Source organism: Cyanistes caeruleus, chromosome 3 (genome assembly GCF_971803275.1).
Source record: "Cyanistes caeruleus chromosome 3, bCyaCae1.hap1.1, whole genome shotgun sequence".
NCBI classification, from domain to species: domain Eukaryota; kingdom Metazoa; phylum Chordata; class Aves; order Passeriformes; family Paridae; genus Cyanistes; species Cyanistes caeruleus.
Genome location: NC_141703.1, coordinates 60736443 through 60763145, shown reverse-complemented (window position 1 = coordinate 60763145; position 26703 = coordinate 60736443). Strand labels below are relative to the sequence as shown.

The window sequence follows — 26703 nt, the reverse complement described above, 5'->3', positions numbered from 1 at the left end:
TTTAATCATGTCTGATGTTGACTCTGCTCATTGGATATGTTCCTATAACGTTATCCCCATATATAGAAAAAACATACTCCTGAACAAGAAGCAGTAGAAACCCAGCTGCTGCATACATATAATTAGGATAGTTTTTCTCTATGCATGTCAGATTAGATCATTCAACTCTTAATTTCATCTGCCATTTTATCATCCTGTCACTGAGCGTGTCATGATATCCTTCTGCAGCTTTCTTCTGTCAGCATTCACTGACGGTGCCCAGGAAAAGCTACTACAATTAGAGCACTTGCACAGTGCTTGTTGTGCCTTTGTACCACACACTCAGGTGTCAGTACAGAAAAGAAAGCCAGATGCAGCAACTTGCCCACCAAAAATTCTGCACAGCAAAGCAAGTCTGAAATCCCCAACCACTTTAAAGGGTCACAGTAAGAAGTTCTGGTGGTTGAAGTATGATGGTGTTACACTCCCCTCACCATCCAGGACTAGTACTTGGGTACCACCCTGTCCCCACAGGTTCTTTCAAGTTGATGGTCTGAACCTATTACTAAAGAAGGAAGGGGAGGAAGGAACTGTTTCTCCCAAGACAGAATAAATACAGGCCTAGAAAAAGAGTAGAACACCCAGAGGGGACTCGAAGCAGGCAGGGCACATGCTCCCCCATCAGCTTCAAGTTCCTCTTTCTGAAACGATGCTTGGTATTGGCAGCGAAATGTCTTGATGGCAAGACACTCCAGGGAACAGAGCAGTGCCAGCCTGTTAGTGGTGGCACCAGACTGGAGTGTGGCCCTGCACCAAACAGGTTTTATTTGACACCCTCACTACCTTTTCACAGCCCCCCCACTACAGCTGTATTTCACTAGCACCAAAGGCAGCTGTAATGACAAGACATTGGCGCTCACTTTCCTTATTGGATGTGGACAGTCACACTCAAAACTTTTTCCAACTCTCAAGGTTTTGGGGAAATAAAAGTTATACTGCCGTGTTTGCTGTACATCACACACCACAAGTAAGGACAAGGAAGAGATATTTTACTGTGAGGGTGGTGAGACACTGACACGGGCTGCCGAGAGAAGCTGTGGATGCCTCATCCCTGGAATATTCAAAGCCAGGCCGGATAAGGCAACCTGGTCTAATGGGAGATGTCCCTGCCCACCGCAAGGGAGGTTGGGACTGAATAATCTTCAATGTTCATTCCAACCCCTCAACATTCTGATTCTGTGATAGCTCCCCGGTAGCCCAACTTTCCCTGGGCTGTCTCCTTTACTCAGCAGGGATCCGGGCCCAACATCGCGCTGTCCCCGAGAAGGGGAACAGGCACAGCGGCTGTCCCGGGCCACAGGGCGAGCCTGACGCGGGCAGCCCCGGCCTCACGGCGCCCACCCCAGGCACGGAGGGGCGGGGACGAACGGAGGGGCCCGCCTGCCACAGGCCGCGCTGGGCCGGGTCCGGGGCCGCGGCTCCTCACCTTCACCAGCCACATGCCCGTGTTCTGCTTGGCCCCGGTGAGGTCCAGCTCGCCCTTGTCGCTCATGGCGGGGCAGCGGCCGGGCCGGGCCGGCGGCGGACGAGACGAGCAAGCAGCGAGCGCGGCAGCAGAGCGCACCGGGACACGGCGGCCCGTGAGGGACAAACCTCCTCCGCTCGCACTGCGCGCTGGGGCGGGCCCTCTCCGCGGCGGGGCCGCGCGTTCGGGTCCCCGCCCTGGCAGGGCCGTGGGAAGGGGCGGGAATCGATGGTGGCTTCAGAAAGATCCGGTACCGCGGAATATCCTGGATTCGAGGGCATCCGTAAGGATCATCGCGTCCAGCTCCCGACCCTGCACAGGACATCCCCAAGTGTCACACTACGTGCCTGAGAGCATTGTCCAAATGCTTCTTGAGCTGTGTCAGTGCTGTGACCGCTCCCGTGGGGAGCCTGTTCCAGGGCCCACCCACCCTCTGGGTGAAGAACATTTTCCTGATATCCAGCCCAAACCTCGCCTGACACAACCTCAGGCCATTCCCTTGGGTCCCCTCACGAGGAAGGTGTAACTGCAGTGAGATCTCCGCTCAGTCTCCTCCAGGCTGATCAGACCAAGGGACCTCAGCCACTCCTCATACGGCTTCCCCTCAAGGCCCTTCACCATCTTCATTGCTCTCCTTAGGATGCTCTCTAACGGCTTAATGTCTTTTTTATACTGTGGCACCCAAAACTGCACATAGGGCTCAAGGTGAGGCAGCTCCGGAGCAGAGAGGGAAGTTATTCCCTCCCTGTACCAGAAGAGTTATCCCAGTATGCTGAAGAAAGGCAGCAGCATGCAAATGATCAAGCGGAGCTGGAGGAGCAGCCTGGAGAGAGGAGGCACTACCATGATGGTGCCCTTCTCCCTGGGAGGGAAATGGTGGCTAGAGGAGCAGCTCCTGTGAAAGGGATCTGAGCATCATGGTGTGCCCAAAGGCCACCAAAGTGAGGAAAACACAGCTGGGGAATTGTTTACTGGGAATAAAAATTTAAGAATTAAGCTTAACTTCCCAGAAGGGGAGCTCACGAGGGAGTGTTGGAACAGGCTGTCTGAAGATAGGAGTGCATCTCAAACACTGAAGATACCCTGTGTCAGGAGAGAGAAAGTGCCTGCCCTTCCTACTTTGAGATGGGGGTATTTGGCTTAGAAAAACCGAAGTCCTTATTTTATGGCTGTTTCTATCCCTGGAGAAGTTTTTCCCCTTTACAATTTAACCTTGTTATCTCTTCTATCCGCTGTCTGTCCACAAGAAAGACACAGACGTGCTGAAGACACTGGCATAGGTTTCCCAGAGAAGCTGTGGATGCCCCATCCCTGGCAGTGCTCAAGGGCAGGTTGGCCAGAGCTCTGAGCAACCTGGTCTAATGAAAGGTGTCCCTCTCCACTGCAGGGGGTTTGAACTAGATGATCTTTAAGGTCCTTTCCAATCCAAACCCCTCTATGATTCTGTGGCACGGAAAGCATTTTATTATCTTCCTCTCTTCCTTACTTTGTCCTTTTACTGAGATGTAGCCCTTTGATTTGCATCCTCTCATACTAAATAATTTCACTTTGTTCAATTATGTCTCTCAGGTCTATTTTCTAGACCTCTGGTTATGTCTATTGCTCTCTGAATTCCCCCCAGTACAAGTTTATATCCTCTTTGAAGTCTGTTTGCTCAACGGTGAAGGTTATATTCCATCTGAGACCATACTAACAGCAAGCAGAGGATTTTTTCTGGTACAATATGCAAGAAATTGCTCATCTGGCTCACAAAAAAATGATCTCAGTACTACATCTCAGATATGATAGTCTGCCTTTCTAATTATAGGCAAGCATCTAGGTAACCAAGGAGGACAATATTTTTATATGTATCTGAAGCAATAACAGCTAACACTGAACTATTAGGATGATTAGGATTAGTTACATTTAAAATTAATTACATTAAAAAATTGCTTTTGTTTTTACATTGGAACTGTGTTTGTCTGCAGAACTCAGCTGGGAGGGTAGTTAGATCTTATATTGTTAGTCAATTTCCACTGAAAATTCAGTTTTCTTTAAGACTACCTTACGTAGACACAGAGGCAAAGCATTAGAGGCTCCTCAAATGCTAATAAAAATGGAAGTGGATGCATCTCAACAGTTGTAAGACCAGCCCCATTTTCTGGGACTATGTCACCTCCAGATATTGTAGGTCTAAGACCCTTTTGTTTTGTTCACCTGGAAAAAGAGTGGATCTGCACAGAGAAACACCATCACTTTACAGTCTGCTTTAGATCCTGCTCGTAGGATCACAGAACAGTTTGGGTTGAAATGGACCTTAAAGACCATCTAATTCCAAACCCCCTGTCCTGGGCAGAGACATTTTCCACTAGATCAGGTTGCTCAGTGTCCCATTCAACATGGCCTTGAACACTTCTAGGCATAAGGCATCCACTGCACAATTTCTCTGGACAATTTGTTCCAATGTTTCACTAGAAACATTTAGAAATATTTCTTTCTGATGTCAAATCTAAACCTACCCTCTTTAAAACCATCACACCTTGTCCTTTCCCTGAATAAAAAAGTGTCTCTCTTTCTTTCTTGTAAGCCCCTTTAATGTACTGAAAGGTCTCCCTGGGGCTTCTGCTTCTCCAGGCTGAACATGCCCAAATATCTTAGCCTGACTTCACTGGAGAGGTGCTGCAGCCCTCTAACTATTTTAGTTTCTTTCCCCTGGACCTTATCCGACAGGTCCATGTATGCCTTGTGCTGGCATCTGCTGAACTGGATGCAGTATGCCAGGAGGGATCACAAATGTTCCCCCAGGATAAACACTGAATTAACAGCAAAGCTGTCCCTCTGCCACTGCTCCCAGCTCAGTCTGTGTACTCAGATCACACGCACCAGCACTTTTCAAAAAGAAAAAAGCAGTGGAATGGATGTCTCTAACAGGGGTGACATTTGCAGCAAAGCAGCATTGAGGGAGTTCAGACGAGCCTGTGCTCCACCGGATGGGAGGAGAGGAGCTCCACTTGCAAAGAGCGAAGCAGCAGGCGACAGGAGCATGGCTGACCACCTCAGGACTCCTCTAGAGAGGGAATCCATGAGGAGTCACCACTCATAGTCCAAGTGTAAATGACAATAGCAAAAAACCTCTGTAAAAGCCTGACAATTAGGGTGGCTCAGCTGGCAGCCCAGAGGGGAAGGCGGCCAGGCAGAGATCTCTCCTGGCTTCCTCCAGGCAGCCTTTCCATATTCGTTTCCATGGAAACTGAATTTAAAGGGACAACAAGCAGGAAAAAGAGTGCATTTTCATTAATTCCTCATTTAAAATCTTCAACCTTGTGTTTGCCAGGGACACATTTAGTGCCACGGAGGAGGATCCAGGGGCCAGCTGCTGAGCCACAAAGCTGTGTGTTAGTCACCCACTTTCTTCCTGCTTGCATGGAAACAGATGTGTCTGAGAAGAGAGATGGCCAAATTCAGACTTGTACAGTCTTTCTCTCTTTATTTTCCCCTTGTTCAACTAGGTGAGATGAAGAGTTGGCAGTGTCATCAGCAGCCACACAAAATTTCTCTTCATCCATTTTAGGAACAGTCTAATTGATGCAGCCTGGTGCTTCTGGGTGAAAACCAGTGCAGCAGAAGATGCAAAAGGCCTTATGCTTCCCTGTTGAAGCTGATGGGAGTTTTGCATTTAGGAACCCATGTACTTTCCTCAAAGCCCAGCAAGAACTAGGGATGATGTGCTCCAGGGAGCTGGTGGTCCCACAAGATATCAGTGATGGACACCATCAGAGAGATTTCCATGTGCTGGAGGAACTGAGTGCTGCCCACATCTGGATGGTCCCTGAGTTCAGCTCTGTACAGCAGAGATGTGCTGGACCTTCATGGGGTCTAAATATTTGGGTCTGGAGCCAGAGCTGAGATCCACTGCAAGGCACAGAGGGAATCTCCTGCAGAAGCTGATTTTGATTTGGGAGCATTGAGCCAGGAAGACTATTCCACCAGCAGCTGATGCTCTACCTTCACTCATTCATGCCTGCCAGCCTCCTCATCTACAGATTAAGGTGAGCGAGATACTCATGTTGGAAGAGGAAAACTAATGGAGGGTAATTGTTACAGCATTGCTTGTCGTACTCTGTAACAAGTACAGCACAGCAACAGCAGAGCTCTGCCGGCAAGCAAGCACCTCTCCTGTATACTGAATGCCTGAATTTTCAGCCAGCAAAAGCCTCATGGACTTAAAAAGATGCAAAAATAAAATCTCAAAACTACCATTATTGCTTGAACTACTTGAGTAAGAGGAAGGCAAACTTTTGCCATCTTCAACTGTAATGCTTCATTCGTTTGTAGTGCAGTAGGTCTGTGTAAACTGGAAAAAAGAGAAGAAATAATTTGCAAAGACAAAAAGCACATCTGGGCAGATCATGATCATTTATTTTGTAGTGAGAGAAAAGAAATTCTGTGTAACTTATTCCCAAAACAGGGCATGCCCCATCAAGCTACATAACTATTTTCTGAGGCAGCAAAGAATTCTCAGTGTGTCTTTTTAAGACAAAAACATATATGTTGGAGCTTTTGTGTTTTCAAACTGCTTTTGAGCAAATAACTGTAATAACAGACTTGTTTACTCCAAGCTGTTCTGTGGCAAAGAGTTGGAAAACATCAAGCACAGGGCTGAGCTCCTATTTCAGTACAATCCTAGGCAGTATGAAATCTTCATGGCACTTCTGCTGTAAAACGCAACACAAAAAGGCACTTCTGACCAGAGGGCAGCCTTCATTCATTAGTTGATAGTTTTTAATTATTTCTATACATTTACAGCCACAAATTTTTATCTAAGCTGTGTATTCGAGAACACTTTGTTTTCATGGTGCTACACCTCTGCTTACATTCCAACCCATACCAGGTCTTCCATCATATTAACAGTGTGCAGTAAATTTGACTATAGGCAGCTTGGACTCTTGCTTGCTAGGACTTTCACCATATCAAGGAAGGAGCGGGAGTGGGGGAAGAGAGAGAATTGAAAGACACAACTGGAAATTATTTTTTTTTTCAAAGGAAGAAAACACTTGTCAGAGAATTTCAGATCCTTAGTTTGAACCTAATTTAAAATAATTTCTTTTTAAATGACCATAAAATTGGCATTATCTCTTTAACTCAAGGTACTTTTTGTGCCTCTCAGTATAAAAAGTATTATCTAGCCTTTTTCACCAGTATCTCTGAAGAAGGAGCTTTAAGCATGCAACATTTTCAACCTAGTAATAGTACAAAGGTAATGTGAGGTCTCAGCAACTTGTCGCTTTCTAAAGTGCCTTTTCATTGTAGGTGTATAGAGAATGTTGCATAGAACTGAGTTTTACCTGTTCTCCTGCACTCCTTGACATTTTTTCTGATCCTCTTCTCAGGTAATGTACTACCTCAGCACAAAAGGTCAGCAGCATCTACAGTCACTCATCTCCTGGACTTTCCACTAATGAGTTGGTGAAGAGCAAGGCATTTTCTGTTCAGCTACCAAAAAATTGCTTTCAATGGATTTATTTCCCTTGTGTTATAATTTAACAAACTTGGTTCTATGCCACTGATATTCATTCCCCTTATTTTGTAGGTATAGACAATGCACAGTCACCTAGGTATGTTATTGATGCATAAATTATCTCCTAATGAACTATTCTTTTGCAGAGGGAGCTTCCCAATGAGACTAGAAGGCTGTGTGACTAAACTGAGCAAAAACAACATTAGTGACCAGAAGAACAAATCTACAAGTCTCCTAAAGAAAAACAGGACACTTCTGCTGGGAAGCCTGCCAGCCTGAAAGCATAGGGAGGTATATATAATTTTGAGATCGTGTGTATATATAAATGCAACAAAGGCATCTAGTTTGTGTGTGTCACAGCCTCAGAAGTGATCACTCTGGGACCCTTCAGTGGCACGTGTGTCAGTGCTGTCATTAAAGGAAACAAACCACATGCATTTACATCCAGCTTTGTGTCCCACCCTTGTACCTAGCTGCAGCTTAGCCACAGCACCGTCTCACAACAAACTCTCACTAAGATAATTAACTGGAGACATCAGAGATGTCTGCTTCATTACTGCTGCGTGCTGCCTGCAGGTTCCTTCCAAAGTTTTTCCACCTAATGGCCTTTGCTGATAACTCGATTTTTTCCTTATGTGTTGCTTGTTGGCACTTCTCTAAAACAGTGCTAATGATCTGATAAATATGATTATGCAAGAGTGGTGTTCTCCTTTCAGCATAAGCTAACCATGCTATTACAGAGCAGAGTAAAATACATTCTCTTTGCCACAAAGAACAGCTTTACCACCAAACTGAAATAAATAAACCGGAATGAGTAGAAAGGGTAACACATCTGCAATTCCATAACATTTTACTGGATTTCTATTGATGGGTGAGGAGAAATAAGGTTTGAAATTTTGCCTTCTAGCTAATAGTTATGGCTTGAACATGAAAAAAAAGAACAGAAATGACATTTCAGTCAAATGGTGGGAAAATTATCAGAAAAGGAACCAAGGAAAACAGAAAATAAATCCAATGAGATTAAGAAGATCCAATGAAAACCTGGGGGGCAAATGGTCATGAGAGGGGCAGAGAACAGAGCTAGTCCTGATGGCCTCCTGTTGTTTCATTTTATCTTCTAGCAAATGGCACATGGGGCTGGGGGAAGAAACACAAGGATTCTAGGATTATTTGTTATCAGAGGCCATTTCTTGATAGCCTGCTTCTTGTTAAAAACTGCAGATTTACCACTGAGAACACTTTCTTTTGGAGACTGAGCATTTGGCAGCAGCAGTCCTCAAACCAGCACTTGCAGGTGTAGGATATGTCCGCCTCCCTCCCGAAGCTCACCCCCTGCTTCACACACACTTGCCATTTCTGGACTCCCCACATGATCAGGTCAACTCTTAATTTCATATACTCTTGAGGATGAGTCACTAAAGCTCTTTCTAACAAAGCTGAATGCTAACCTCTTCGTTAAATTACCTGAACTTTCTTTGCTCACATGGAGAACTTCTGGGGTGAAAGAGAAGGTATCTTTCTAACAATGCTAAGAATAACGAAATCTGATTTCTCTTCCACTGGAATCTCATTAGACTGACTTTGAGTCCTTGTTTCGGCTGAGATAGGCTTTTCCCTCATTATTAGTCTTAGGTATTAATACTGTGTTAACAGATGTATAATACTTTTCAACATGTAGAGGGCTGAAACTGAAAAAGGGAAATACCAATTTTCTCACCATGTAGAGAGATGAGCAGGAGACTCAAGATTAAATTTCTTAATAATGCTTTCCTTGACCTTTTGTTCTGATCTCAGTGACATATCAGCCATGCTTCTGCTGAAGAAAACCCAGACATAAGAAGCCACTTGTGCCTGCCAGCTCATCATGGGCATTCAAGGCATACAGAATCCTTCACAGAAAGGAACCCACTGCTATATTAGAAAGGAGAGCAACACAAAATCATTGAGATTACTGCTCAATAAAAGTCAGCTTTTGAAAATGAAGGCACGTCATGTGAAGTGTCCTCACACCTTGATGAGTTCTAAGTTTGGCATGACATCTGTTTTGAACACTTCTAATAAGGAAATTTTCCCTCTTGTAAAACCCTGTTGACTGAACCCAAATTATGGTTTTGATGAGGGTCTTTGAACTGGCCTGTTGGAGTAGCAGGCGATTTCGCACAAAGAGGAGCAAATGTACAAAGAATGGGTAGCAATTTCCTTGGGGTACAATATGTACTTAGGTGACATGCCTGTGCAGAGCAAAAGGCTTGGATATTAAACCATCCATTGCCTCTGCTGAGCGACAGTGCAAATTACTTCTGACAGCCTTTAAGAGGTGCTTCAGTCAAGCACCCATAAACCTACAGCTCTTCACTAGAAAATTTGCTGGTATTTTGAAAACATTGTGATACTTCACTGGTCTCAGAAATCCTTGACAACTTGTCAAAGATAAGAGTCTAAGTCTCTGCACCAGTAATTACTCCTCTAACCTGTTAGAGAAAGTGCCAGATATTCACCTTCCTCTTAGGAAATGTGAAGTTTCTGGCAGATAATAACATCTTTTTAATGTATTTAGAGCAATTGTCCATTCTGATCCTCTCCAATAATGTAGTTTCTGTAAACTGCTTTTGAGAGTGCCAGGAGAGTGCTGGCTGGTAGCAGATTTCCATTCTCCAACTGTTGTTAGTCTGTACTTGTAAACAGTGACCCAAAATAGAAACGTGAGTGTTGTTTGAACAGCCAGCATTTGCTACGAAGAAAGTGTCTCAACAAGTAGGGGCAGATCCCACAGCCTTTGCTCAAGTGAATCATCTCCCTGCACACAAGTGGCACTCTCAAGTTCAATAAGCCTGTCTGTGCAAGGCTTCAGGATCATATTCATCAGCCTCCTGTCATCCATGGCATGGGGACAAGGATGTGGATGGCTTTTGCATTGCTGATCCCCTGCATATTTGTGCATAGATTTGTGAATCTACTCTCAGTGGGCGAGAGTGTGTGAGGAAAAAATGCAAAAAAGGTGAAAATCAACAGAAAATTACAAGGCATCTTCCCCCACTTAAACAGAGTCCATCAAACTTAACATGCCATCGCACAAAGTGCTGCATTGAATATAAAAGTAATTCCTTGAAAGAGTCATTAAAATTGCAAAGTCAAGTATCCAAACATTAAAGAAGGCCAAAGTTTAGGCTGCTCTCACCCCATTATTTCTGTACTTCTATGTTTATGCATTATAATAGAGCTTTGAATGTCATAACTACATAGCATTTAGTTTGTTTTTCTGCAGGAAGGAAGCTCTTGGGGTCACATTGTCTCTGTAGGTGTCTGCTTGAAAGTGGCTCCATCCCTAAACTTTTGAAACCACCCATCAGTTTCAAACAAAGCCTAAAGGTAATATACTGCCATAAATCTATGAAAATTAGAGGCCCAACTGAGGAAAGAGATGCTGCTAGAGATGCAGTGAGAGAGAACAAGAGCAGTGTAAACCCAGATATTAAGAGCTAACAGAGCAACATGAGGGAGGTGAATGCTTAAAATACTACAGGTATGAGAAAGGCCTCAGCTGGTCTCATGCTTTATTAAAACCTTGGCCACAGTCAAAGTTTACCTCCTCTGTTCTCTAAATAGGATAAATATGTATTGTGGTGATTCTCCTTCAAAAGGTCACCCTGCAGGCTGGGTTCCTGCTGGTCCTAGAGCTACTTGCTCTTCTGCACGACTCACTCCCACACTGTCAGCACTTCCCTTGGGGACATGTCTGGAGAGAGACTGGCCACAGCCAGGAGCAAACTCAAGCAGTGATGGATAAGCAGTGGGGAGATGGCAGCCTGGAGTGGCTAAGCCTGAGCCTGTCCCCCTTCCTTATTCTATAGATGGGAAACTGAGGCTCCATGAAAGGGCAGCCCAAATGTTGCTTCCCTTATGGAGAAGAGCCTCTTGAAGGAGTGCAGAGGTGTTTCTTCCAGGTAGGGGCTGAAAGAGTGGAGTTTGAGCTTTGCAGGAGTTTGTAACTATGGATCATTGTTGCTATTCAAAAGTGAGCACCAATATTAAATTATAATAACCCAAACTCAAACCCCACTGTGTCCTGTGAAACAGAATTTAAGATCTTCTGTGGAGCATGTCATAATGTCACACCTCTATTTTTTAGAAACCAGACCCTGTCACATTCTGCCCCTCCTATTTGCAGTCTGTGAAGCCTTTTGGCATGCCAGTATTGTAAGAGCCAAAGGTTTCAAGATAAAGATTTTTATGTAGGTGTGATAGCTTTTCTGGAGCCAGCTAGTATCTCTGAAGAGAGCAGATGAGTTTTGGGGCGTGTACGCTCCTCAGGAAAGATGAGGTGAATTTCAAACTAACTGCATCTTGGGAACAATTGTTCTGGGTTTAATTAAACCTGTGTCTGAGCTAGACATCTGACAGCACCTGTGGAATGTAAAGACTATATTGGTGGTTATATCCTAGGGGGAAAAGAGGTGCAGGTAATTTGTAGAATAATAGTAGAATGATGTAGAGCACTGGGAGATTGATAGTTGGGAAAGGTGCAGAGAGGAAGTAATGTATTCTAAAACATTAGTATTCAGGAAAGTAATGAGATACAGTTCCCAGATTTACCTCACAAAGATATTGTAGGATTTTCTTTGAGAATAAGGGCTGGAAGATCAGAAATGGAACAACTACACTGTAAGAAATGTTGCCTGTTGGAAGCACTTCATCCCAGCTGACACTTTTGAAGAGCTGAAGACTATCTTTTGACAGGCTGAGAAAGAAGCTTTCTCTTGCCTTTGCAAAGTTGTGCCTAGTGCATTTCAAATTCCCAAGCATTTGGCAGATTTTCACTGTCTCATATTAGCTGCTAAACCAAGAATTCCTCCTGGTGAAGATTTTTTAATATGACTTTGTAACCAAGATTACTCAATTGCTAATTGAGGGGGTACAGCAGTCAAAATAGGATGATGCCTCAGCTGCCTGTATCATCTCACTTGCTATTGCTATTTGGATATTGGTTGAGATTCCTGCTTTTTCTGTGTGCTTAAGCCTAGATAAGAGGTTACAAGCTCTCTTGTCCATGTGTCAGGAGATACCAGTTTGTTGGGCAATGCCCACCTCTGAGTGCTAGAGAAAATCACCACCAGCTGGTAGGTGACCACGCAGGTCCTTCCACACTCAATTTTTCAGGACCCTGATGAGAAGGATTTGACAAATAGGTATGGGACAGAAGTGTCACTGGTTGCCTCAGCTGCTGGTTGTGATACTTCATTTCATCCCAGAAGCTGACAAGGCAAGGTGGGTCTCTCCACATCCTTTAAGGGAGCATGACATGAGATTCCTCCTGGTCAGGTCAGTCACACAGATGGAAAAGTCTGATCCTGCTCACAGATCCGCTCATCCTGGCATTGCTGCAGCTCCTGCATGGGGAAGCGGACCTCAGCCAGCCTCCTTGCCTGCGGTACAGCATTGCTAGAGCAGGTCCTGGGGAGCTGCTTCTTAGGCACCAACACATTTCTTCTCAGCTTTTTTGATCTGAGAAGGTCAAAGGCTTGTAGGTGGGGGTATATTTGGTAAAAAAAAAAAAATCCCAAATTTAATTCCATATTCTAAACCAGAGCTTTTTAGCACACAGTGCTAGGGACTCTTCAATATTGACAGTTCTGGGGTTTGTGCTCTGAAATACTCTAGAAGAGTCACATTGATATGACATTTTGTGACACAGAGTCTTGTGGGCGGATCAGAGCTGACACCTGGAGTAGATAATGCCAGCTTCCAGGAAAGCAGCAAATACCTGGAGAGGAGGGCTTCCTGCTGCCAAGTTTTTCAGATAATGTTTGAATTTAGTGTCACTGCAGATCCCCTTCTGGCTCCTGGCCATGCACTTGTCCTGCTAGAATATCAATACTGAGTGGAAACCTCGTCAAGACTATCCTACATAGCCCTCAGCACTGTGGTGATGGTCTGGTGCTAGATTCTGCCCTAACAGCTCAGCCTGGCACTTGTGTCCCTCTCCCCGCTGAGGTCTCTGTTCTGAAAAGGCATCGGAGAAAAGATGTTGGACCAGGGGCAGGAGCAGGGCCACAGCCTGGGATTATGTCCTGGGAGGGCTATGTGGAAGGCTGGCATTTTTGGTGTGGGCTCCCTGCCAGTGCACAGCATAATAATGACATGAAGAACTACACAAAGTCTTCAGTGATTTCTCTGCTCTTGGAAACTCCCTTTGTGGACAATGATGACATCAAAGGGTTAAAGTATTGCACTCAGTACGTGGCTGTGGGCACATACTCTCACTCCTCTTTTCCTCTCTCATGCTGGTTTTGAAGAGGCAATTAAAACCCAGTGACTTTTGTCACAGGTGGTGCAGAGGTCAATAGCACCTGACCCTTGTGACTCCATACAAGAAGTGCCACTTGGTTCGGTGACAGCAGCTCAGCTCTCTCATGCTAGAGAGATGAAGTGTGAGAAGCTCTCACTCCATTATTTCCCTAGATGATCCCAGGATGGCCTTTCAGGCAACAGCCAAGCTTAGCTGGTGCCAATGCAAGGTGGAGAACTAATGGCTCCTCTCAGATGAGCATGCAGAGGAGGTCAGATCCATGTGGCATGGGCACAAAAGAGCTGTGCATTGCTGAGGTTCCTGGGCTCTTGAGTTGTAACTCCAGTTGGAAAGCCACCTATGATAATTTTGAATTAGCTGACTTCCATCTGGCAGTGAGTCAGGAAGGTTCAGCTGCAGTGGATGAATTTCTTGTTCCTACCACTTTGCCTCAGTAGGCTGATGTGGAAGGCTGGAAGGTGAGAAACCACTATCAGAGCAGCTGGGGTAACACATGGCATTTTGTGTGCACTTTGTTTTCCACATCAGACCCATTATTTGTATTCTGCTCACATGATGATAAAGGCTGAGCCTCACCTGGGTGGCAGAAGATGGAAGTTACCTTGGAAACAGCAGGAACACCTTTATGGATTCTAGACAGCTTCCCCCTGGCTACAGGCTTTGTACCACACCAGCAGCCAGCTGGTCTCCTTTTCCTGAAGTTGCTGATTTTCCATTGTGCCTTTTCTGTCTTGATGGGAATCGATCTCTTCGATTTACCATCTCCTGGTGCTGTGGGGCATCAGATGGGGAGTGGTGCAGCCCTGGCAAGCAGCAGCAGCAGCTTAGCTTGATCGCTTTCACACAGCTCAGATGTCCCTCTAGGTCAGGCCAACCCTTCATTGCTCTGACAGGAGAGGTGCAAAGCAGCTGAACAGAAAAAGGGGGAATTCCAGGCAGTGGAAAGGATCATTCGGCTTCCATGGCCTCAGTGCCAGTGGTGTGTGAGGCCTTGCAGAGCAGACTCATGAGCCTCTTGTGGGTCATGGAGAGACACCTAGAGGTATTTACAGTAAGATGATGGGTATAAGGCTCACTGAGGGATGTGGTGGGAAAAACATTTTTGGGATTGCCTACAACTTGTTTTGGGAGAGCCATGGGAATGTACAAGACTTAGTTCAGGATGTTAGGGATGGATTAAAAGTGGGACAAGGAAGGAATTCAGGTGGATTGGAAAGGAGCAAGTGTGGGAGAGAAAAAGTATAAAAGGAGCAGGTCATTGTGCTTGCCTGAGCCCTGCCTGCACTTGAATACTCCAATCTGTTCTGTATTCTCATTAAAACCTATTTTTATCTGGTTTAAACCAGAGTGTTCTTTCTGATCTGAGTGGGTGTGTGTGAGCACAGCCAACGTGATGCTGGACTGGTTGGCGAGCAGCATAAAAGGGCTGAGTGGTGCAGCTGCAGCAGGGCTGTGAGCTGGGGGCTTGCATGTCCAGGTACCAGCAAGGCTCTCTGAGAGAGACAGGTAAGGACAGAGAGAAGACATAATTTGCCCCAAGTTCTCAAACTCCTGGCCAGGTGTCACATGTGCAAGGACAAGTGGCTACAGCTCTGTGAAGTGAAGCAAGTGGTTGCAATGTTAAGCAGCTGAGAGCCTGGGTCAGAAACTTATTTTTTTCTCCTTCCTCTAATTTTGTTTATGCGAGTTGTTTTTTAATATTTATGTTTGGAATAATTATTTGGAAGAAGTCACAGCTGCATCTGCTCTTGCTGAAGTGACAATCTGTACTGCTGTCTCCAAGAGACTTTAAATTCCTTCCATGAAAGAAAGACCTTGTTTTTAAAACTAAGGCTTGATTTCCATGCTGATCCAAAATGGGTGTAATTTCAAAGAGCAGTGGGACTTATTAGGGGTTTAAGGACCATTTTAAGAGAACAGATGCACTAAGCCAGTGGCTGTTGCAAGTGACAACCACTTTGTGAGGACTCAGAAGTGGCTGCTATGAAAAAACCAGCTCTGCATGGGTAATGCTGCAGCCTTCATGTCATGTTTGAAAAGAACAGAAATGCCACATTTGTGTGAGGTACTGTTGTGGGCCACCACTTCCCATACATCTGCCAGAGCTGGAAACATCAGAAAGATGCATTTCAGAGGTGCACAACAACAGGGAACCGCAATTGTGTTCCTCAACCATCTTTGTGAGCACGAGAAAGATCTGAAGAGGTTGTCTGAAAGACACTGCATAACTTATTGGGTTTTTCCACTCTCAGCATATAAACCACTGCACACAATTCATAAGGACAGGAAAACACATGCACATTTTTTATTTGAGAATTAGGTAATTATGTAGTTAGAAACTATATGCACTGTACACAAGGTGGGTGGCAGGACTTGGGGATGCATGCACAGAAATTTTTCAGATTCTGATTTTTAATGCTATATGACTTAAATCAACATGTGATTTACAATTGGCTGGACAGAAATAACAACAAATTTACGTTTCAAGCTCAGTTAGTCCTGGACTCTCAGCATCTTCTGGAGCATTCTGCAGAAAACCCCCTTTCCTATTGGACAGAAATATGTCAATATTTCATCTCAGTATTTCTTTCTGGAAGAAAGATATTTTTACAGTGCCATTTTGGCGCTACCAATACGATGCCATCAAAGCCCTAAATAAAAGACATTTCTATTGATGTTGATTATTTGGGTAATGCAGTCATCCCAGGAAAGCCAACACACACAGGGGATCCACAAATATCCATTCTACAACAGGAAAAGCAAAAAATAACACCCCAAATAGGTGTTTGCATTGGAAGAGCATAGACAGAGATTTTAGCCAGGTATTACTGTATCATATTCTAACAAAATTTTCCATCTCAGACAGCATGGTAGCTCAATATATTTGTCCTGAAGACACATAAAAAAAAATTAGTAAGCTTTCTTGAAATGTCTTTATTGCTTTTAATTGTTCCTTGGTAACAGCAAATTCAACAATTGTTTTTTGGTTCTCTTCCCTTTCTTTTTTTTATTAACATAAAATGTTCCTTAAAATTCCTTTTAAACACCCAATTTATCATACGCCTACTGCAAAACCTGCTTTTTATTGACTATACTATGAATTACACACCTATTTAACATTTCAGAAGGCAGGAGACCTCTCTCTCAAACAGGAATGTTCAAAACCAGTATAGCTAAAGGACGTCTACACCAGCACAAATCAAAGGCAAGCACACTAAAATCTAGGCTAGTAGACTTTTCACATCCAGGAAAGCCTCCCTGACATTATTGTTTTACAAAACAGGATTTCCTGATATGCCTGGAGTCAGCATGCTGTGACATGGGCTGGCACTGCAGAATAGCAATAGCATACATTAGATCTGTGTTGGGAGCTGGTTACCAGAAACACTGCATAGAAATTATGGTGAAGATTCTCTGTGAAATAGATTCTGGTTTTTCAAATGAGATTCTGAAAAAAACACCTCCTAACATTTCAGCAGAAACACTTTACAACTTGTCCAAATTGTAGAAGATGTCTCATCTTTTCCCATAAAAGCTTACAGAGCTTGTAATTTACTGAGTTACTGTTTGTTCTAATGACTGTTTGAGGGAATGGCTTGGCATGAGTAAGAGATGAGTTTGTGTATTAAGTCAGAGCAGAAGTTCATGCAATTTACACAAAGTAATGAAAAGCTTAACTTGAACTCCCAACAATTCCACTTTCCCACCTCAAGTTCATAACACTGATATCATCAAATCTCTAAGAAGCTGCTGCAGAGAGTCGGGGGGGGGGGAAAAACAGAAGAGTCAAAACCAAGTTCCCAGCTCACACCAAGGCTTCATTAATTAGAACCACGTGTCCCAGAGATGGAAGAGTAGTGCACAATGGCAAAGGGGCTGCTGCACCCCCGCTATGAGAGCACTCCTCTTGAGCAACACTGCAAAGCCTCTTTTCAAACATGGCCTTGGACAGGGCAGGAGATCATGACGAGGCCAGGCAGGGCAGACAGCAAACAGCAGGAAGCCAACTGGAGCTGGCCACCGGATCCAAGAAGAAAAATCAAAACAGCACAGAACAACAACAACAAAAATTTTATAAAAGCAGCCCTCATCCTTGCTCCAGACTTTGAATGAGCAAGGACTGCATGATGTGCTCATCAAGTAATTTTTTTCTCAGCTGTGAAGATTTAGCTAGTCATGTTATGCTCACCCTGTCATCGCTTCAGTTGCCTAAAAAAATCCCAGACATTTCTAATACTGCTTTTCCAATAAAGAAATGTACATTAGCTCAGAAAGTAGAATCTTAACGAGGCCTTACTGAATTAAAAAAGCATGAGGCAATAGAAGTCTGTATCAGGAGAAGAAAAATAAATAGCCCCTATTTAAACCCTCCTTTCACCTCAAAACAGAAGGCTCAGAAACTGAAAACTGATAAAAAGTGAAGACAATACAAAATCAGTCTCTCTCCTGAAGGCAGCAGATTTTTCAGCTGGCAAAATAAATCGTCCATTAAAAAAAAAAAAGGTATCTAAATACATTCCACATAAGCACTCATTTGCAATACTGGAAACTCTCCAAGACTTCTCAGCACATGAAGCCTGTGTCTCCAGCTCACACACAAATGTAATAAGATAACACCAAGTTTTTAACTATTCATTTCTGGAGCTTGTTAGGTCACCGCTCTATTAAACATGAAGTAACCCAGACACCATCTCTCAGGGTAGCCTTTTTCCAAATTACAGGAATTTTTTTCAAATTACAGCAAACCCCACAGTATTTATATTTCCAAACAAATTACCAGCATCTCATATATAAAATTGTTTCCATGTATAGATACTTTCAGTAACTGCTTAAGAAAGATCCTAAACATTTGAGACAAAGGGGAAAAACACGGGTCTAATTTTAAATAATTAACACAGAATCATTTAGGCTGCAAAAGACTTCTAAATCGTTGAGTCCAACCTTTGACCAATGACCACCTTGTAGACCAAAGCATCAAATGCCACATCCAGTAGTTTCTTGAGCACCTTCAGGGATGCTGATTCCACCACCTCTCCGAGCAGCCCACTGCAAGGTTTAACAACCCTTTCTGCTGCTCACCCACAGAAGAGGTAAAGAAATCTAAACATGAATGTACACTTTTTCAAATGTCAGATTTATTTCCTTCCTTACAGAAGAGCTGTTCTGGTCTGCAAATTAATGAACAAAATAAGCCTTCTTTTGATTTTCACCTTGTATGTGCTTAAAAAAAGATGGATTTCTGATGACAATCCCTACAGATTGAAACTCAAATTAGTTTTTCTCTTCTCATATACTACCATTTTACAACTAACTCTGAAAACCTTGAGGTTTTACTACTCCTGCTCTTTCTGCTATAGTACAGAAACTATACTGCATACATATAAACCTGTATTTATGTACAGACATAGAATCACAGAAATGAAAGCACTGGGCAAATGTAAAAGCTGCCATTTGAGTTTATACTCTCCAGCGGGAATTCCAGTCAGGCAATGTTCTGCACATAAAGGTGATTTTTTCATGGCCTTCAGGTCAGGCTCAGAAAGAGTATCTTCAGCATGGCAGGAGAAAAGGGAAAAGTGCCAACCCCCTTGCAAGATTAAATCTAGAGCTCCTTAAAAAAACACCTATTTTAATTAATTTTTTTATGCTAACAAGAAAAAAAAAATATTGTATCAAAATTTTAAAGTAGCAAATTCATATTTTTGTTTTTTATACCAGAACTTTTCTTTAACAGTTTAGTTTTAATACAGAGGGTACTTACAGATCTAAGAGGTTATTTACAGACAAGGAAAAATAGTTAAACATCAGGATATTTATTTTGCATACAAATATTTACAGAAAAATACTTACAAAAATTAACTATTCATATTTTAATTGACTTCACTTCAAAAAAGCTTAATGCTTTCACCTTATAAAAACATGCTGCCTTTACTGTGCTCAAATTTACTGTTCAGATCTCTGGATTTTCTTATAAGAGCTTTCTTTTGCGCTTCATCAAAGCGATTGACTTTGAGATCCTGCTCTCGGTCAAATGGCCTTCTTTCCTGAGGTTTGCTCTTTTCTTCAGATGCTTTGCTCTTCAGCTTTTTCTGGTGTATGTCCATGAGAGACTCTGACCTCTTTGACTCCTGGAAAAAATGAGGAGGAAGAGGAAGAAAAGTCTTAAAAAATATCAACAACAACATACAGGAAATCCAAATGGAAAGACTGAAGTCAGGAAGGCTAAAAATTCCAGAAAAAGAAGACAGCTAAGTAACTGGATATAGAATGACAAATTTAGCATACATGGAATAGAAAGTGTGTGCAATCTTGTCTAGGCTAAAATACTAATAACTCACTGATGTAGATGGCCATAATGTTGTAGATAGCTATGATGTTGCTGAATCACTGCAGACAATGCAGATAAATTATATACATAACGCAGAAGAAATATAAAAGTTGCTCTGACATTATTGGCAGAATGAAGACACTTTCTTTTCTTTTTCCATGTCAAAAGAAATACCTCTAAGTACAGACCTAGTTTCCTATAAACTTTCCCTAAACACCTGGATTTGGTCACTGGTAGGGGCAGGGACAAGCTAGACACCCTTTTAATCTTTTATGCACTATGGTGGGTTTTTAAATGTGTGCTCCTAACTTTGAATCATCTGTAGAAACGGCAAAGGCCTGGGTATGTTTTATTCCAGCAATGGCAGAGAACAAAACCATAGTTTTACATGAAAATTATTCTACTGTATTCATAGTGACAGTAGAAACAGACACTAAAGAAGAACCTTAAGACAGAATGCTAATAGCTCGGGATTTGCAAGTCTCTAAGTTGGGAGAAACATATGATTTAATGAACTACAAATAAATTATCAGAAGTGCCAGATAAACACATAAAATAAGCCAAAGATGTGATTAAAAAAAGATGGATTTGATGATGATTCAATTAAGATGATTCTCAAGTTAACTGTCCTCTCAAGAGAAAAGACTGCTTTCCATAAGAGTTCAGGCATCAAGGAAGTAAGAGCTGTAAGGCAGGCAGTGGTCTATACACTCTGAGGGACAGGGCAGACAGAGAGAAAAGTGAGAGGAAATTTGACATGGATTTCAGATTTCTAGTAATCAACAGCAGTCTGTGAACATTATCTGCTCCTGTAGAGACTGAAAAAAAACTACATGTAATGAAGTTACTGTAATAAGTAGTTAATGTAATTAATGACAGAGGGTAATTAATGCAGTGACCCATCAGACCTCTTTTAGGTTAGTGCATATGTTAGCCTAAAAGTCATACCTGCACTATTGTTTTATTCTTGGGATGTCAGTAATTGGGTGAAGCAAGGTAATATTTGATCTGAAGTCCCAGCAACCATGTCCTGACATGAGGATGATTGAAGGGAAACACCATCGAAAACTGAGGCAATACATACAGACCCAAATTCTGTCACTTTGGAGAGTACCCAATCCTGCTCTTGTTGGCATTAATGCCAAAGTGTTCTAATGCCTTAAAACAGCAGTAGGTTTGGGCACTAAAAGGGAAAATTGTAGTGGCATCACCATGGAAACCAGCAGCACTAGAAATGAGAACCAGAAGAAGAGTGAAGAACTAAAGGAAATAAAGTATTTTGTGATTACACTTACATTGTATGAAGTCACCTGCTCAATAAGCCTCTTGTCCCTTCCAGATAATACTATTTCTTCATTATCCTTGCTGCTTGACATTTTTGTCTCTTCTCTTTCCTGATGAGTAGAAGAAAAGCACATGCTATAATATTCAGAATGTCTGAAGTAAAAAATAAGCAAATCTATATCTACTTTAATTAAATCTGGAGGGTAAACACCATGATAGAAGCCATCAGGTACTTTCTGCTCAGCTTGATAGAAGAAACTGGACATGCTAATTGGAAAGTCAATGAGCCGATACAGAGTATCTGACTACTGCAAAAAGGGAGGATAAATAAATGCATATCAATGATATTTAATTTTGTTACTTCACTGCCTTTATTAGTAAAGCCTGAATTAGTAAATCTTGATAACAAAGAAAAATCTGCGACAGAAAATTTCACTGAACATCCCACAGTATCTTTACTTTGTTTTCACAGAACATCAGTAACACTCACTGCCTGCAAGTGCATATGAATGAATAAACAAATGTTCACCTTGGCTTTTCTCTCTCTGTCAGCTGGAGTATCTGTCCAAATAGATCTATCACCTGATTTGTCATCAGCTCGTCTCTTGAATGTTCTTGGGCCAAATCCAAAGCTTTTCAACTCAGGTGGAAGCTCTGTCATCCATGATTCCCTGGCAACTTGTTTGGGCTCATCCTTTGCAAAAGAAGTAGGGGTGGAGGGAAGAGTGAAAAAAAACATAAAAAATTACTGTCTGAATCTCTTGGCTTCCAGCAGAAATCACAGACTTTTTTTTTTCCTTTGTGTTAACACCTGCACACACATAGCATCCCAAGTGGAACTCCAACCAGGTTTATGAAGAAACAGGTGAAGAGAAAGACAAATACACTCCAGAAACAAAACGCTAGAAATTAAGAAATCCAACTTACGCTGTCTGCTGAAGTAAGCTTTTCTTTCATTCTCTGAGCTCTGCGTTCAAAATCCTGAGCCACATCAGATTCCACTGGTCCTTTTGCAGGCATTGGGCCTATAAAATTGTCTTCATCCTCGCTACTATCTGTTAGCTTCCAAAAATAAAACATTTCTTTCAAACATAGTGTCGAGAGCATCAAGAAACACTTTAGCTTTATAGAATTAGAATGACTTTGTTTAGAAGAGCATATAAACCCAATGCAACGTCTCTCCCAGACAACAAAAACCTGGATTAGAACTCCAGATTAGACCTTTTCTAGCACTTGAACATGGATACCTCATCTCCATTTTGCCAAAAGCAGCGTCTCTCATCTGAGGCAAGACTGCTGATAAAGGCAGTGGTAGCACACAAAGCCCTGCTACTTTGCACTGCTCTGCACACAGCCACACAGCCTCTCTGGCCATGGGTAAATTTGGAACACACAAGCATACAGCTTCCATATTTTGGGCTTTACCATCACTATCAATATTTGGATGTCTTTCCCTAGTAAGGACCACAATTTCACACTGCAAGAACTGTCTCGAGCTCAGATTCTGTAAGGATGCCAGAAAGATTAAAGTGCAGGGTAGGGTACCAGTGGCACACATGGTACTATGCCTCTCTCTGTACAGCATCTCCAACAAATCCCTCGGCTCTGTCATTCACTTCTTTGATCCCTCCTGGATCCCTTCAGGAAGAACTTCTTCACTGAAAGGGTTATCATGCACTGGAACAAGCTGCCAAGGAGTCACTATTCCTGGAAATGTTCAGAAAATGACTGGGTGTGGCCCTTAGTACCACATCTAGTTAACAAGGTGGTGATGAGTCAAAGGTTGGATTCAATGATCCTGAAGTCTTTTCCAGCTTAATGATTCTAACATCACATTCTAAGCAATTTTTTGGAGAAGGGCTAAAAAAATAAGCTTGTTAGGGACTAGATGTCAATAAAAATCTTCCTATTTGCCAGGGGTTGTACAGAAAGCTCACTGGTGCCTCCCTCCAAGTTCAAACAGTACAGGTGTGGATGGAAGCAAAACTAGACAGAAAATGCTGATGCCACAGTACCTCAGGAGCAAAGCTAAGGTGCCCAATATCTACAGAAGTGTAAAAATTTTGTTACAGTCTGACTGTGCGTGATAAAGCAATGGGAGTAGGATGACAAGGCTGTGTAGCCAGGAAGCACGAAGCATTACTTGAGAATACACAAGGTGGTGAGTCATTAGATTCACTAAAGCAAAGTGAAGAGTCAGCATGCCTCTAAAGATGTACTTGAATACAAAATAATTAAAGAATTTTTTAAAAAAGCCAACAAGAAATTACTCATATTCAAAAATAAGAAAAAGAATATTATTAGGAAGAGGTAATAAAAATGTAATTATTAGGAAGGGGAAAAATGGTAAGTTCTGTAATACCTGTAAAAAAGCTGATGCTAGAAGATGTTTTTATGAAAAAAGAGACTTTTTTGTTTGCAAAATATAAAAGCAGACCAGTTTTGACATCTCTGCCTCAAGAGATTTGTCACTATGATAAATTGCTTAATCGTTATTTGGAGTTATAAGACGATGAGTACCTCAGAAATGTCAGATAATCTTTCTGCATGATGAATTACAACACCACTCACTGTAGGAGGCTGGAGAATTATATGCTTTGCAACTACTAACCAAGAAAGTGAAATTTCAGAGCAGCCTTTGCATCCTTCCTTCCTAGAGTGTCTAGCATCTCCCATAGTGTCTAGGAGTTAAATGTGAAAATGTAAGTATTTTAAAAATAAGCAGAATAACCATCAATTCTCCCAAAGAACTAATATTTAATTTATCATAGCATGAGAAAGATTCACTTGCTTAAGCACTGGTATCCAGCATGATTTTTGGTGTTTTAGGGTCTCCTGCCTGGCTTAAGAGGTGCTGCGTAAGAAGTGCACGACCTTCTCTGAAAGTGCTGCTCCCTACCTGCCAGGCCCCTCCACAGGCAATTTGGATTCCTCAGAATGGTACTGGAAGCCCATGTTTAGGGAATTCAATCTTCCCCATGGCTGTATATTACCCCACATCTTGTTCCTGAATGTTCTTTAGTAGCATATGCAGTATTTTGCAACCAGGGATGGCAGACTACAGAACTTCTACCTAGCTTTTACCTAAGATGACCAGAAAAGTCAGAAAACATGAACCAAAAAGGTGTGTCAGTGTCTCTATCCTGCACCTCACTCCCCGTTACAGGTATCATCCTGCAATTTTTAGGAACAATTTAGTGACACTGTAATGCCATTCTTGATGGTATTCTTTTGGACAAACTTATTTAAAGGTTGTAGCTGCTAGTAAACATCTTTAAGGAGGTGAAGATGTGTTTTCTACCTGCAATTTAGGATGTCAAGATTGCTTGTGTTCAGTGAGTGCACCATCTATTCAACAGCAAAAGCACAACAAACCAGACCAGTCTTCTTGGGTTTTGTTTGTTGGTTTTTGTTTTTGTTTTTTTTCTCAAGGCTTATTTATGCTCCAGGATTTGACTCTAGCAAAAACATGCCATACACTTTCTGGTCCAAAATTAAACTGTCATCCTGAGATGTCTGGTAGTCTCTTTCAGGCTGCAACTTGTTTAACCATTTCAGATCAGACAGTTTGTGCTAAAACAAAAAGGTTTCTCTTTTCACAAACCTGGGGACGGGATTCTGATGAAACGGACGGTCCTATGAGACATCTGCTACTCCTGGTGTCCTCTAAAGGTTTCCTAAAGCCAGGTGGTAATGCAGGACCTATAATGGGCCTTGACAGCAGGGAAAAAAAGAAAGGAAAAAAAATCTTGATTTTTCAGTTGAGGGGAAAAAAATGTAGCAGATCAATATAAAAATAAAAATCAAACATTGATGAGAAGTGTGACTTTCTCCCCATGCCAAGTGTGCCCCCATGAACACATACTGTAGAAATAACTGAGTGTCTCCATTTTCTAGCAGATCCTGTACAGACAGTTTTAATGCAAAAAAAATCCAGCTACAACATTTAGTCAAGAAAAAACACTTTTTTCTTCCCTAGCTTCCCTCACCAGATTCAAGACCAATGGAAGGTGGTAAGACAAATATACACTCTTTCTCACTCAACCAACCCAATTTCAATCTTCTTGTTTTGCACCTCAGTTTCACTGTCTTTTGGTAAGCAGAAACAGTGAACTGTTATTTTACTTGGAGTTGGAAATAGAAAAGCTTTGTGATTCCAGGTAACTTCACTGATTTGTTTTTAAGCAGCAGCTCTGCAAGCAATGTAACTCAGCTGTCTCCACAAACACAGAAAGGTGAGAATCTCTTTTCAGTGATGAAAGGAATACTGCAAACTGCGCTCAAAGAAACTGTGCTTACTCTATTGAAAGCCTTTTGAATGTGGGTTCCTCTTAATAATCCACCATAATATTCTTTAAAGCTAATTACAAACCCAAACACCTGTCACCTGTATCCTCCCAAGGTAACAGCAGACTTTGTTTATTTTGACCTTCAGTTGTGAGCTTTAGGTTAGTAAAAGTAACAACACCTAAATTGAATTTGCTAATTATGGCCTTTATTCGATCCCATGTAATCTAATCAGTACAGACCTGCTCTAGTGATATTATTGTCAGTGTTTAAAGAGGGGAAATAAAAGACACAAATTCTCACTGAAGAACCAACCACAGATATACATACATGAGCAATAAATAAGAGCTCAGGCCAGGACAAGGGCACTGGTGAGATTTTAAACGCAGGCAAGAAGTCTGAGTTCATTTTGAAGTTCCACCCCCACCTAGCTGCTGCAGTTTTATCTTCCTTCTTTCCTTCCTGACTACTTTCTTGTTAAGACCATGTTTTAAATTCTTAAGGTAATGTAAAGAGTTTAAGCTTACACAGATACAGCCAAAAAAAAATCTTTTATTTTAGCATGCAAGTATTTTCATTCTGCATGGAGAAACAGATAAACCAAACTATAAAAAAAGCTCTCTACTAAAATATATACGAATATCTCTGTTGTAGGCTGTATCTGTGAAAAAGAAGATATTATTATAAATAATAATAATAATAATAATAAATTATAATAATAATAATAATAATTATAAATTAGATATTGCTCCCATCAAAATTGAAATTGAGAATCCAGAGAATCCGATAAGGATCCGACAATACCCCATCCCCGCCGAAGGGAGGAAGGGTTTGAAATTAATAATTGACGAGCTGCTTAAAGGAGGCACGCTCGAGCCCTGCATGTCCCCACATAACACCCCCATCCTGGCAGTAAAGAAAGCCGATGGGAACTTCCGATTGGTTCAGGACTTGAGAGCTGTAAATGCTAGAACCCGAACCAGGTTTCCGGTAGTAGCAAATCCTTACACTTTACTAAACAGACTCTCACCAGAGGATGTATGGTATAGTGTAATTGATTTAAAAGATGCTTTCTGGACATGTCCTCTAGATGAAGGGAGTAGGGATTTTTTCGCTTTCCAGTGGGAGGACCCAGATACCAATCGAAATCAGCAATTGCGGTGGACGGTCCTTCCACAAGGATTCGTTGAATCTCCGAACTTGTTCGGACAAGCCTTAGAGCAGCTACTCACCCAATTCACTCCAGAGGAAGGGACAAAACTGTTACAATATGTAGACGATTTGCTAATCGCCGGGATCACGGAAGAGCAGGTGAAGAAATGTACCATTTCCCTGCTGAATTTTCTGGGACAAAAGGGGTTGAAAGTGTCTAAATCCAAGCTGCAATTCACTGAGCCCGAAGTAAAATATCTTGGACATTGGATATCACAAGGGAAAAAGAAATTAGATCCCGAAAGGGTGATGGGAATCCTTGAACTTCCTGCCCCACAAACCAA

The 26703-nt window shown here is 42.2% G+C and overlaps 2 protein-coding genes and 1 long non-coding RNA gene across 6 annotated transcripts in view; 1 reads left to right on the top strand and 2 right to left on the bottom strand.

Moving 5' to 3' along the window:
- Nucleotides 1-1840, bottom strand: part of GTF2F2 (general transcription factor IIF subunit 2) — an 84821-nt gene extending 82981 nt beyond the window's left edge. For 2 of the 3 annotated variants that reach the window (XR_015284596.1, XR_015284597.1), the window contains exon 1: nt 1466-1701. Coding sequence is in view for 1 of the 3 variants with exons in the window: in XM_086881248.1 (XP_086737374.1) it covers nt 1466-1531 (66 nt within the window). In the remaining 2 variants the exon portion in view is untranslated. Of the gene's footprint in view, nt 1-1465 lie in introns of all 3 variants that reach the window. The other variant, XM_086881248.1, reaches the window with a different exon arrangement.
- On the top strand, nt 1687-24730 carry LOC147654178 (uncharacterized). 2 transcript variants are annotated; one of them, XR_015284598.1, is made up of 3 exons: nt 1687-5532; nt 7148-7292; nt 8223-8984. It is a non-coding gene; the product is annotated as an uncharacterized LOC147654178 (long non-coding RNA). The 2 variants fall into 2 exon arrangements; XR_015284599.1 differs by lacking the exon at nt 8223-8984 and adding an exon at nt 23750-24730 and having other exon boundaries at nt 1691-5532.
- Nucleotides 15586-26703, bottom strand: part of GPALPP1 (GPALPP motifs containing 1) — a 35368-nt gene continuing 24250 nt past the window's right edge. Inside the window, exons 4-8 of the mRNA XM_086881247.1 lie at nt 24525-24633; nt 21848-21982; nt 21450-21614; nt 20932-21030; nt 15586-19436 (exon numbers count right to left, since the gene is read on the bottom strand). Coding sequence (XP_086737373.1) covers nt 19218-19436; nt 20932-21030; nt 21450-21614; nt 21848-21982; nt 24525-24633 — 727 coding nt within the window. The 3' untranslated portion in view covers nt 15586-19217. The remainder of the gene's footprint in view (nt 19437-20931; nt 21031-21449; nt 21615-21847; nt 21983-24524; nt 24634-26703) is intronic.